The 13,581-nt window shown below is 38.4% G+C and overlaps 1 protein-coding gene across 1 annotated transcript in view; it reads left to right on the top strand.

The window, feature by feature from the left end:
• The first annotated feature begins 1,814 nt into the window (after window positions 1–1,814).
• The window catches only part of LOC122092151 (DEAD-box ATP-dependent RNA helicase 3, chloroplastic-like), a 29,335-nt gene continuing 17,568 nt past the window's right edge, over window positions 1,815–13,581 (top strand). The window contains exons 1-4 of the mRNA XM_042662484.1: window positions 1,815–2,404; window positions 8,956–9,092; window positions 9,177–9,591; window positions 12,108–12,206. Of these exons, the coding sequence (XP_042518418.1) occupies window positions 1,958–2,404; window positions 8,956–9,092; window positions 9,177–9,591; window positions 12,108–12,206 (1,098 nt within the window). The 5' untranslated portion in view covers window positions 1,815–1,957. The remainder of the gene's footprint in view (window positions 2,405–8,955; window positions 9,093–9,176; window positions 9,592–12,107; window positions 12,207–13,581) is intronic.

Genomic DNA, 13,581 nt, shown 5'->3' with positions numbered 1-13,581 from the left:
AGTGTGACTATTTTTTTCTTACAGTTCCAATTTGCAAGTATTTATGTATCTTCATCTCTAATTTTTGTATTTTCCTGGATGTAGGGAGGAACTTCGTGTTTCTTGTATTTTGAAGATTTTGATAGAGGAGTAACAAGATTTGGTTTTTTCTTATTATGAGATCCCTTGAAGAATTGAGAAATTGACAAAGAATTATTATGTTAGTGGTAATATATATTTCTGGTAGCAGGTTATCGACGTTTTTAATAATTGCATTAATCAGATTTTTGAAACTCTTAGCATTCTCAAAGATCATGAAGAAATATGATATGGTTCTACATAATTGACAAAAATTTCATGCTTGTTTATGTCAAGTTTTCAATGCAATAAGTTTCTATACTGGTAAAACAAAATGAACCTCTAAACTTCCCAAGTAGACCTTCCCATTATGTAATTTGAAATCAATAATTGTCTCATTTTCTTATTCATTAATTTATTTTTATTTTTAGAGTACTTCAAAATGGGAAGCAAGTGCTTACCTAAATTTGTTTGACAACTCCTATCTTGAAAGCTCTGATGGGGATAGTCCAAAATATTCAATTAGATATGGAGATCATATGATAATTTGTACTGTGTATAGGGGAATCTCGATTTGCGAAGAGATACTAGCAACTTTGGAGCATGCGTCTGACTCAACTGGATGAAAATATTATTAGTTGGATTCTTGATTTTTTTTAGTTTAGAGTAAAAACACTAATTTTATATACTTTTTGTACTTGAATGATCAGTTGGTATATTCCCATGAGTGCTAGATGGAAAGAGGCGCATCAGCTCATTATCTTATCGTTCATAAATAAATTGAAAGATTATTTTTTTTTCATGTATAAAGTTTCATCAATCCCTTTAAGTATTGAAGCTGAGAAATCAAGCATTGCATATTTTAAACTTGAGAATTGGATGATAAATGCAGTGAACGAAGAATGGGGGCATTAATATTCAATTCCAAAATGGACTGTAACAATCTGGACTATAAAGCCTAACTACATTCTCTATAAGCAAACATGTCTAAGACACATATTGGATTATGCCTTAGTGGCATCAACCAGTCTAAGAGACAGGCAGATGAACATGTAAGCACAAACCATTGAAAGCTGAAAGCAAGGGCCTAAACGTACAAAGTTAATGTAATAACGTACATTTATCGCAATCCAAGAGAAAATCAGGAACCTTATTAAGTTAAAATTCCTCCTTGGAGATAAGTCTAGATTAACTTCTTCAACTCCTTTTATGGCAGCAAAACATATCCAATCCTCAATTTGTATAGGACCCTTTGTCTTTGATCAAAGAATAGTTAGAATTTATATACTTTAGTGTCTACATGGAAATTTAGAACCGATTAATTATTCTGTCGAACTCCTCTAGGCTCCAACCTTGTGGGAAGTTCTTGCCGAATAATAGACCATGAATTACAGAATCCTGTAGACATAACTCCGATCTAGATTATCCTTTATTAATTAATAATTATTCAAATATTACAATCTCAAATTCCCTCTCTCAATCTTACTCTACCCATTAAAATTATTGGGAAATGCCATGTGATTTCATGTTTTTCTGTCACTTAATGAGGTGGCTGAACAAGTATCCTATCAATTTCTCTTTGTTAGATCCCCACCAACACCCACACCACCTTATCCATTTCTCTTTATTGCCTTTGCTTTCACTCGGAGCAATATATGTTTTTAAATAATAAAACTAACAGTTGAACAATTTGAAAATTTTAAATTTTATATCTAAATATTTGACCAAACGTGCATTTGAACGTGCAAGTTTAATTGTATTATAAAACGAGGGAACAGGGGAGAGGAGAACCGCGAACCCTGAGAACAGTGATTTAACGTTCGAGTGACCAACACCGGCGTCTCATCCTGATCTCGTCCAGTCTGTTGAAGCTTTGGTAGTGCATTTCGCCTATACAACCATGACTTCTACAATAGGTGTGTCGTCCATTTACCAGACGCCGTCATCTGAACTTTGCGTAAGAAACTCTTATTTTCCTTCTCTACCCGTCTCCGTGAAGCTTCACCTGTTTGAAGGTTTAAGGGTTTCCAACAAGGGCTTCGCTGTTGCATCTTGTTCCCTGAAAAGGCTGAGGGATTCAAGGCGTGTTCCCCTGTTCATTCCTTATGCAATTGCCACCCCGAACTCGGTCTTGAGTGGACAGGATTTTAAAGGTTTTGGCAGCTTCTCTCAATCCCAGAAGACTCTGGAAGTGAAAGATGAGAAAGACGATTATCAACCTGAAACACGTTTGGTTGGGGGCGAGCAAGGAGGAGAAGACGAACATTCCGTCGCCGATTTGGGTCTACCAACACAGCTGGTCGAGTCCCTTGAGAAACGAGGGATTACACATCTCTTTCCCATCCAAGTAAGACTTTCCAGCGAGCCGACCCTCTTTTTTCATACCCTCTTTTGAACTTTCAGGTTTTACCTATCACTCCACGATCTAGTGTTTGGATACTTTCGATAGGGAGAGGGACCGCTGTACCGCAAGTTAGTTCCATGACCAGTTGACAACATACCCATCATCACGATGGGCAGCCTTTGAGAAGTGAATACACTACTCTGGAGGGACAACGCACAGTTGCCTAATTGTTCTATTTTCCAATTACATTAGAAATAAATCGTTAGTGAACTTTTAGTCTGAGGGAGAGTTTAAAAATCTAATTCTCATCTGACTATCGCCAAATTTCACTGGAATGTTCTTGCTTGGGTGCCTAGGGGCCGAGTTGGGAATGGCTTTTACGCTGCCTGTGTTGGAATGTTTTTTCTTTTTCTTCTTCTTCACCTTGCTACGCCCTTCGCACGTCAAGAAAACCAAAACTGTTTGTTGTTATTATTATCATATTATTTGCTTCTATTATTACTGTTGTTGTTGCTGTTGCTGTTGCTATTACTATTATGAACAGTTGTTTCTTGTCTGGTACAGGTTCACGTTGCAGTCCAACTGGCAATCAAACTTTGTGGGCATATTGTCCACATCAACCACTGTAATAGCAAACTCTGCTATTGTTCATATTTAAGCTGAATCACAAAAACAATAAAAGGTTTTCTAATTATGGACTTTTTTTTAAAAATAAATTTCTCAGCCTCAATATTAGAGTTGCGAACCTTGGAAGGTATAGGAGTGCCTTTAATTAGGAATAGGGCTAGCATCTTTAGTCACTGGAGCATAAATTGGACCTTGATATCTTTCTTAATTGTGGTTTGAATTTTTTGCTTGAAAAGTCAACTAATAAAGTCAAATCAACCTTTGTAGATGGGGCGCAGACTTTGGGAAAAGATGGGATGAGGTTAGGATAATAAAACCCAAAGTATTGCAATGATTAAATGGTGAGGTTGAAGCACAACCACCCAAACAGTGAAATCTGAACTTGAAAAACCAGAATTTAGGATATTTTCTGTCGCCGCAAAACGGAGGTTCTCATCAGCCTGGTGGAAATCCTCTTGGGTGGCCCTTAGATGCCTCAAAATATTGGAGGAATATGATGGTCAGATTCTCCGATACAGCCAATCTTGTTTTCAACAAAAGTGGTCCAAAAACAGGCTGCCATCAGGTTTATCTTGGTAATCTCTTTCTGTGAGTTTGACTCCAGCGGTAACAACACAGTATTCCAAGGTGATGAAAATGAGAAAATCCTTATCTATCTCAGGTTAAATTGAATTTCAGCAAGCACACAAACAATAGAAGATAACAATACTTACTTGAGAAGGAAAACAAAACATAGAGAGGAAGGATATGACCTTTGGCTTCCCACCAGCTGTCTTATATCAGAATCCACTAATCCCAGGGATTTCTAATGTAGAAGTAGGTTACAAATAAACTACCTCCAACAGATTACACTCAAAACAAGAGTCAAACTGACTTGAAACAATCAGAAATAGAACTAGGAGAACAAAAGGAATGAAACAGAAATAACCCCCAAAGTACAAAGCAAATCAACCACAGAAAACCAGAAAATAACCCAAACAAGAGGAGAGAGAAAATGACCTGCGTAGGGACACAAAGAGATACCTGCAGCTGGGGCTGTGGAGCTCAGACTGAGCTGTACTTCTGGTTGATGGTAGGTCCCAGTAAGGGTACAAAAACCCCCAAATATCAAAGACTTCTGACCGCTGGTTATGGAGTTATGCTCTTTATTGAATTCAGACCTAAGAGAGAGAAGAAGACCAAGAATTGCAGGATCAGCAGTTGGAAGCTTCAGATGGGCTCCCAGAGTGGATCGAGTGGTCCACTTGGAGGGTAGAACAGACCCTCAAAAGGCCTTGCAGATCAGACCTCAGATTGGGGAGGTATTGGAGATCGATTGGACTTCAAAACTGGAATTCCTTTGATTCTGGTTTAGTAGGGCTTAACAGATCTGAAAACTCTCTCTTGGAAACCTCACAGCAACAGTAAATAAGACCAGAAAATAGTAACGGAAACTAAGAAGACAAACAAGAAGAATGTGGGTGGGATGGCTATCTCGGCCCTGGCATCTCACCCACAACTATCTTGGCTGTATCAAGCAATTGACTGCAAACTTTATTTAGTCAATTCTGAGAAATAAGAGTACCAGAGCTCCTCTATATATATAGCGCAGAACTAGCTATTAGCAGCCATAACATATTAGGAATTGGACTCCAACTAGGACTAGACTGGATACCTAATTGGAATAGGTAATTGCTAGTCATTAAACTAATAGCCACTAATGGGCAAGTTACAATCGATCGGCCCAATGGGCCTTATTAATTACTTAATAACTTAATAACTTAATAACATAAGTGACTAATCGATGGGCCCAATGGGCCCTTATTAATAACAACTAAAACCCACACTTAAGTGGGGATCGATTGTAGCTTCTTGGACTGCGCTTTCCTCTTGCGATAGCGTAGTCCAAAGTGTGTATCTACATCAATTTCCCTCCTTAACTAAGTCTCACAGAAACTCCGTTGAAGCAAAACAATTCGTTCTTTTCACCAAAAAATGTGGAGGAGCTCTTAGGCTCTTACAACTTATAACTAGAGTGGAGTAATTGATCGAGAAAATGTAAAGAAAAGTCATAAGACTCATAATCCACTGGAAACTAAAAAGACAAGTAAAAAAGGAACTCTCAAACGTGAAGGAATTTGATCTGTCTTAACTACCAATATAATAGATAACTAGCCCACTTGTGGTCTGGACGACCCAAGCCGTCAGAACATAATGAAGGCCACTAAGGCCTGTTTGGCCCCACTAAGGTACTAAGGCACTAAGGCCTGTTTACCTTTATGCTTCGTACGGGAGAATATGTTATGAACTCCCCTGCATCACTACTTGGTGAACCAAAGATGGAATTGTAGGCACAAAACCATATTGTAGGCCATGCTTCCCCATAGCACGTTGTTTTAGATTCGGCAAGTCTTTACCTAAGGGTCAGCTGTTCTTAGCATCCACATGAATGCGATGCTCAAACTAGATTATATAGGGCTGTTTGATCAAGTGGGAAACGCTAAATGGCCTACCCTGATAAGTATCAATCATTCAATCTAGTCTCCAGCTTGTATCATTGTTGAATTCCCTTCATATTGTTAAATGCCTAAAGCCAAACTTAGGGGGGGTCTTCCTGAGTTAAAAAACTGAGTCCACTTGAATTTGTAATGATACAATCACGCAAATAGGGTAAAAAATGCTTAAGCAATTGCTCTCGTCTCTATATATCCTCAAGAACAAAAAGAACCAAAATTGAGCTTCATGGTACTTACTGGAAAGGAACTCACTGCCTAACCATTTAATGCTTAAATATGGAGAATCTAGCAAATCTCTAATCAGTCCTGGAGAATATATTCAAGTAGAATTTCATAAAATATATCAAATATTGTTGCCTTAAATGCCGCCTTCATGATGACTGGGTCGACAATATCCCAAATTAACTTCCTTCTATTCTGAACATTTCTGTTCTCCCTCCCTCCCAGTGCTTCAATGATTGAGATGATTTGAGTACATCACTGAATCTCATTAACCATAGCTTTGAAGTGGGGATCTTCGGCTTTGTAAGGTGGTATCATAGAACTGCGGAACCATCTGGATATTGCTTTGCCTATCATTTTGCGTGATGTCTTCAGCTGAAAGCCTTTTTCAATCCTTTGTTGGCTTTCATCCCTCTCTTTTTAAGGAGCACGACCCATTTCACTAAATCTGGGCTCTTCTTGTTATCGTATCACTCTTTGCAAACTTGTCAAACATTTCCTTCACATTGGTTGCTCTACTAAGCCCAATAGGCTCCTTGCCCTTGCTCTTATCTACATGTGGACGACATGAGGAGCCAACACCTTGCTCAACAATGGTAAGACCACCACATACTGGTCTTGTAGTTTGACTTCTTCTCAACTTCTCACTTCTCTAGTCTTCCTCTCGTGATTGATGCATTACCCACGCCAATTCTGGATCTTCCTTTGCCTCCCTATCTGAGCTTTCATAATCCTTAGGATCCATAAGTTCTCAACCAACCTCTCCTCATTTTCAAGGTCTTGTTTCGCTCTATCATTACTTTGCTTTAAGGAGCACGACCCATTTTACCAATATTTGGGTTCTTCTTCCTCTTACCTTATCACTCTTTGTAAACCTGTTAAACATTCCCTTCACACTGGCTGCTCTTCCAAGCCCAATAGGCTCTTCCATTGCTCTTATCTACATGTAGACAGCATGAGGAGCCAACACCTTGCTCAACAATAGCAAGACCACCACATACTGGTCTTGTAGATTGAATTTTTCTCAATTGCTTAGTTCTCCATTCTTCCTCTCTTGATTGACGCATCACCCACGCCAATTCTGGATCTTCCTTTGCCTCCATATATGAGCTTTCATAATCTTTAGGATACATCAGGTTTTCTACCAATCTCTCATCATTTTCAAGGTATTGTGGTGGAGGGCTGGTAGGGGTTGGGAAGAAATCCATGAGATGGGTCTCAGAGTTGTAAGGGAGAGGGAGAATCGCACTAAGAAAGGGGGGAAGAGAATCGCGCATTGCCCTCAGGCGCTCAACTCAACTCAACTCATTCTTCTATTGTTCAATCTACCCTCTGCTTGTTCGGTTACATGTATTTACATAGAAAAGAAACCAACATTAAAAGGAAACCTATTATAATTTGGAAACTCAAATTAATTGAAAACTAAATCCTAATAGCTCCCTATTACTTAAGCTACAAAAAATAAAAGATTGCATAAAATAAAAATAAAATCCTAAAAGATCATAGCTAAATACCCAAATTGGATCCGGTTCATCTATGTCTGGATATCTAGATGGGTCTGGATCAGTCCACGGATGCGTATCTGCATCAATTCTTTTGGTGTTGACAAAAAATTGTCCATGAGTTTGTGGAACGGGAGAATCAACACCAATCAATCGGCATCCATTCTTACATGTATGAAGTCACCATTGAAACCATGATTGAATGCTATGAAATCTGTAACACGAAGTTCATTCGTGAAGTAATGACTTGGAAAAATAAAATTGATTGGGTCACGGAAGAGATCAACCAATTTAAATTCTACCACAAGTTGATTTTCAACTTCCAATGGCTCTTTTTTGTCTTCCACCATGGGTGACTCATCTTGTTTCTCGTTCACCTGTTTCTCAATGGTTGAGATCATGTCGTTGAAGGTAGAGTGCATACAATTAGATGTGATCAATGCTTGGCCTTTGAGGTCCCTGCATTGACGTTAAATCTCCTAGTAGTGTTGTTGAGTCTCATCGAGTTTCTCTCGTATCAATTGCATTTGTTGATGAATATCTAGTAGAAGATCTAGATCCATCGTTCAGGTTTGCCATTTAGAATTGTTATGGGCCCACTATAGCAAGAGAACACTTTTAGGAAAAGGTTGAATGGAAAATTAGTAAATATATGGAACTTGTAAAGGAGGATGGCACAATTGTAAATATGGGGAATGCTATCTAAACGCAAAGGAAGGTCACATATGGGTGGGGGCAAACTTGGAAGTTAAAGAAAAAATTAGGATAGAAAAGGGTAAAGGAGGAAGGGAGGGGTATTTTAGGAAATAAGAAGATAATTAAAGAAAGTAAACAAAAGGAGGGATTGTGGGGTAGGTCTATCGTCTCCTACTTGGAGTATGTACTCTGTAGTTACAGAGAGTCCAGAGAGAAAATCAGAGGCTGTGGTTGTGACCTTATGACAGAAAAGGGGTGGAGAACCAGCGGAGTTCCAGGAAAGGTTGAAGAGAGACTTCAGGAGGCACGACGGAAGGCGTCAATGAGCAACAGAAAAGGAACCTAAGAAAACAAACCCAACTAAAAAGGAAACTAATGTCAAATGAAACAAATCAGTAAATCCCGTATGCAATCTTAATACCCCCAGTTTAGGCTCATAAAACTGGCCTATTACACTCAAAACACATGGGATCAAAGGCCCAACATGTATGGAACCCAACTATAAGCTTATTCCTAATAAAACAAGCGTAGTTTAGTGAAGAATCTGCCTCAAACATCATGTATTTTTAAGCCAAATGCATCTTCTGTATGCAAAAAGACATGCCTAAGAATCATGGTTTAACTAAAAAAAGTGGGGGTTTTCAAGAACATTTCTAGATCTAGGGCTTGAATTCTTACTTCACAAGTGTTGGAGATGTACTTTAGAATCATTTTGGGCCAATGAATCAAAGCCCCAACTTGATTTCTTACAAGAAGAGGGGGAGATTCTAATTTTTTCAAGAATAAAGGAGCCAAAAACTCGCCTCTCTGGTTCTGGTTTCGTATCTGAGAAGTGAAAATGCACTTCCGACCCTATGCTATTTGTGGACTCTACCCCTGCAAAAGTCTAGTGTTCCTTGCCTGTCACTGTTCTATTTGTTTCAAGATTAACTGCTTGACCTGCAATTCTGAGTTAGTTTGTGTTTGCTGACTATGATTTCTCTCTCTCTCTCTCTCTCTCTCAATGCTCCAGCGAGCTGTATTACTCCCAGCGTTGGAAGGCCGAGATATTATTGCACGTGCAAAGACTGGAACAGGGAAGACACTGGCTTTTGGAATCCCGATAATCAAATGTCTTACCGTGGATGAAGAAGTGCTAAATCTATCAAGGTACAGCTGTCATGCTGAACATCTGATGCCCTTGTGTTTCTGCTTTCTTTCATTGGTTGAATTTATTTCTTTGTTTGTTTGAAGGCGATTTGGTTGTCTTCCAAGGGTTCTGGTCCTAGCACCAACTAGGGAGTTAGCAAAGCAAGTTGAAAAGGAGATCAAAGAGTCGGCACCCTACTTAAGCACTGTTTGTGTTTATGGGGGAGTTTCTTACAATACCCAGCAAAATGCACTTTCTCGTGGAGTTGATGTTGTGGTGGGAACTCCAGGGCGCATTATTGATCTGATCAGTAATAACAGTCTTAAGCTTGCTGAAGTTCAATATTTGGTCCTTGATGAAGCCGACCAGATGCTTGCTGTTGGGTTTGAGGAAGATGTTGAAGTGATATTAGAGAAGCTTCCATCTGAGAGACAAAGCATGCTTTTCTCTGCAACAATGCCTGGTTGGGTAAAGAAATTGGCAAGGAAATACTTGGATAATCCTTTGACAATTGATTTGGTATCCTTCTATTTTTCATCTGTCTATTTGTCTCTCTTATGACTATGAATCTGCTATGGATGTATTTATATTTCTCTTGTATTTCTGTTAGTTTCATTTGTTAAGATGTCATTATTTTATGAGTGTCACATGTACATCTATGTCTTGACAAAAATCTGCTCACCTGTTTCTGACATGTTTTCAGTTTTAAGCTATTAATCTTTTATGCTTTTCAAAGGATAATCATATGTTTTTCATAAAAATAATGGAAAAGACAACAGGATTTTGCTACTTATAAAGTTCGATTATCTCAGTAATCATTCATTTAATGTCCCTCAAAATTGTTTATCCATAATTAATAGATAAAATAAAATTAAAAAAAGGTATACAAGACATGAACAGAAGTACAAAGCTAAGGTGGGATTGTACTTCAATGGAAGCATGTTTTGGTTAGTTTGTTTTCAAAATCATTATGCCAGGTAGAGTTGAGTGGCAAAACAGGGTTTGTGTCGCTGACCTCATTTACATGGGATAAAGCATAGTTGAGTCGTACCTCACCTGGATCTGTCTAGTAATATGGTTCACTTACATCAATGATCAACGATCAACTTTGAGCCCTTAATTGTTTGCGCTTATCATGAATGATTTAAGCAGGGTAATTCAAGATGATGTTCCTTGGTGTATGCTTTTTGTTGAAGATATAGTTTTGGTGGATGAGACAAAATCATGGATTAATGCTAAGTTGGAGTTATGGAGATCATCCTCGGAATAACAAGGTTTTAAGATAAGTAGAACGGAGATGGAGTATATGGTGTGTAATTTTCGTTATACATGCACGGCTAAATGCAATGGTGAAAATTGATGAAGTAGATTCCGCAAAGTGATTATTTTAGGTATCTGAGTTCAATCATAAACAAAGAAGGTGATATAAAGGATGATGTTTGATAGGGAATTAAAATAGGATGGATGAAGTAAAGAGGTACGCTGTGTACATTTGCCTCTCCTAGATTCTGCAGTAGTGGGAGCCTTGTGCACTGGGTTGCTATTTTTTTTTTTTTGGATGAAGTGGAGAGGTGCTTTTGGAGTGCTGTGTGATCGATGCATTCCTTTAAAGCTTAAAGGAAAATTTTGTAGGACAATCATATGACCTACTATGGTGTATTGTGTGGAATGTTGGGCAGTTAAGAAACATCATATAGATAAACTAAGTGTAGCGGAGATGAGGATGTTGAGATGGATGTGTGAAAAAAGTTGGAAGGACAAAGTAAGGAATGACAATATTAGAGCTGATTGGGAGTAGCCCCGATACATGATAAACTTTGAGAAAGTTGTCTTAGGTGGCATGGCCTTGTTCAGTGGGGGACTTGAGATGCTGGAGTACGGTGGAGTGATTTGATTCAAATTGAAGGAACATAAAGCGCTAGGGGTAGGCCTAAAATGACCTTAGAAGGAGTGGTGAGGAAAAATATGTATAGTTCAGGCCTTGTAGCAAGTATGACCTCTAATAGAGCTGAATGGAGGGTACTAATCCATGTAGCTGACCACATTTAGTTGGGATAGGGCTGTTTTTTTTGTTTTGTTTTTTTTTTTTTTTAACACCAGTAGATGAACAAAGAACATTTTTTGATGTAGAAGCAATGGAAAATGGTTTTATGAAATAAGAAGAGGAGGGGGAAGGAGTAGTAGGGATGGAAGGGCAATTATGATGTGTGCGAGATAATGATGATCATCTGGCTTCACAAGTTACCACATGTTGAGTGCTTAAGGCAGAAGTATAACAAGTTTCTGTTCACGTACTGTTTTGAAGACTTTTAACATTGTGCATTTATGGCGGAGAGGCAGCAGACTAGTTGATTCAGATCTGAAATCCTGCAGGATGGTGGTATAGCAGCTAATCTTTATTTTTTTAATGATGCCTATTAGTTTTGGTTTTCCTGATATTCCGGTACTTCCATCCTGCTTCCAAAGTATGGTGTCTTCGTTTTCTCCCTTTTTTTTTTTTTTGGGTGTGTTTTGTTTTGGGTTTGTTTGATTGGATGTTTTGAGTCCTTAACTTGGAGCTGAAGTTTCTTTACTAGTGGCAAGTATATTGGTTTATTTCTGTGCAAAGGTATTATAGGTCATTTTACAGGGAGATGTTTTGAATGAGAGGAGTTCATTTGTTGCTTTGCTTCAGCTGCTATCGGTAGATGCATCTTTCGTGAAGCCTTGATGTCTTACACGTAGTGCTAATGCAACCTAGTACCTCTGTTAGTTCACTATATTTCTTTTGTTGCGTTTTGTTTATTCCTGTCCCCTACCCTCAAATTGGGGGGTTGGGTTGGGCTTTAAGCCATAAATTATGAGGGCATGCATTGTCTTTTTCACTTGGTTCTTTGAAAACGTTTCTCGAACTGTATCTGTGGATGCATATTGTTAATTTTTTTGGCAGTTAGCTTAACTAAAAGAAATAAAAATCTAACATATTTTGCAAGCTGCTTTTGTATGTTACCAAAGTAAATCTTAAGGTTTTCTAGAGCATTTATTTGTTCTTGTAGGTTGGTGATCAAGATGAAAAGCTCGCAGAAGGAATAAAGCTTTATGCCATACCAACAACTGCAACTTCAAAACGGACAATTCTTAGTGACCTGATTATGGTATGGATTTATGTGTTTCTCCTGCTGCAACTATTTCTTTGTTCTCTCCTGGACGTGGTGCTCTGTGATATGATAATGTACTAGAACTTTAATATGCCATGTTGTGTCCTACTTTGTGATATTTCCTGCTTTCCATCCTGCAACTAATCCTCTGTCTCCTGGGCATGGCGTTTTGTGATATAAACATGCACTAGAACTTATTTTTTATCCGTTTGTCTGGTGTGGGGGTGTGTGTGTACAAGTGAAAATTAATTATAATGGTGGGAACAGGTTGTTTTGTGAATTTGTTTTTGGGTACTACCTGTTGTTACTTAATAAAATATTAAATGCAATGGAGAAATGAAGCTTGACCTGGTTCTCCTGTTCTGTACCCTTTTCTGTTTTGATGCATGGTCTTGGTTAAGAGCTTACTAATTGTTTTTTTTCTTTCTCTTGTGAAGCTCGACAATGTGCATCTGGTTTTCCTTTGTTTTTCTTTAATGTCTTAACTCGCCAAGTACATGCTTAAATGTTGGGTGATTATGTTATAATTATAATCATCTTTGTGTTTGCATCTTTAGATCCATTTTGGTTGGATAATTGAAGGAAATATTTTTGGTACCATGAAATAAACCAGCAAAGAAGGTGGCAGTGAAAGGTCAATTGAAGATGAAGAACTGGATCTTCAGCATGGGGGCTGGGATTGTCTCTTTGAGCACTGAGCCCATTACAAGTGATGCTATTGAAACTGAACCTACACCAAGCCGTTTGGAACTCCCAAGGATAGCATAGATCAATGGTGGAACCAAGCTGGAGTCTGAGTAAATCCCCCCTTTCAGGGAAGATTTGATAAGAAAGAAAAGGAAGACAGACTGGGGGGGAGGAAGATGTGGAGGGAGTATAGTCATAGTAGGAAGACAGTATGATGAATTAATTAAGGGAGACATTTTGGGGGGAAGAATGGGGTGTTGATGCAGTTCAAGGAAGAAAGAGGTTTGATGGTACTGTTCACATGGTACTTTCACATGGAGTTGTGTAGGTCCCTTAATGGACAGATGTGCTGGAGCTTTGTTATGATGCTAGATTTTATTTAATATCTATTTTGATTAGTATTTATATTTATTTTGTAGAATACTTTTTGTCATTAAGTAATTACAAGTAAGATTGTAAGAGTACCTTTCTAGGGAAAATGTTTTCTATGAGGGAGTGTGGCCCCTACGCCCAGACACAATTTTTTTTGGGGGGGGGGGTGAGTGGCCCGCCCCTATGAAAGGAAAAGGGCTCATCTATGGATGCTTCTTCATGCTCTCCAAAAAAATTCCTTATTCTTGTAATAGCAAGGATTGTCCTTTTTGGAATAATCCTTGACTAGGATATTCTTAGTCATTGAGACCAT

Source organism: Macadamia integrifolia, chromosome 10, assembly GCF_013358625.1.
Source record: "Macadamia integrifolia cultivar HAES 741 chromosome 10, SCU_Mint_v3, whole genome shotgun sequence".
In the NCBI taxonomy this organism is placed as follows: domain Eukaryota; kingdom Viridiplantae; phylum Streptophyta; class Magnoliopsida; order Proteales; family Proteaceae; genus Macadamia; species Macadamia integrifolia.
Note: the sequence above shows the minus strand (reverse complement) of the source record. Positions and strands in the feature narration are given on the sequence as shown.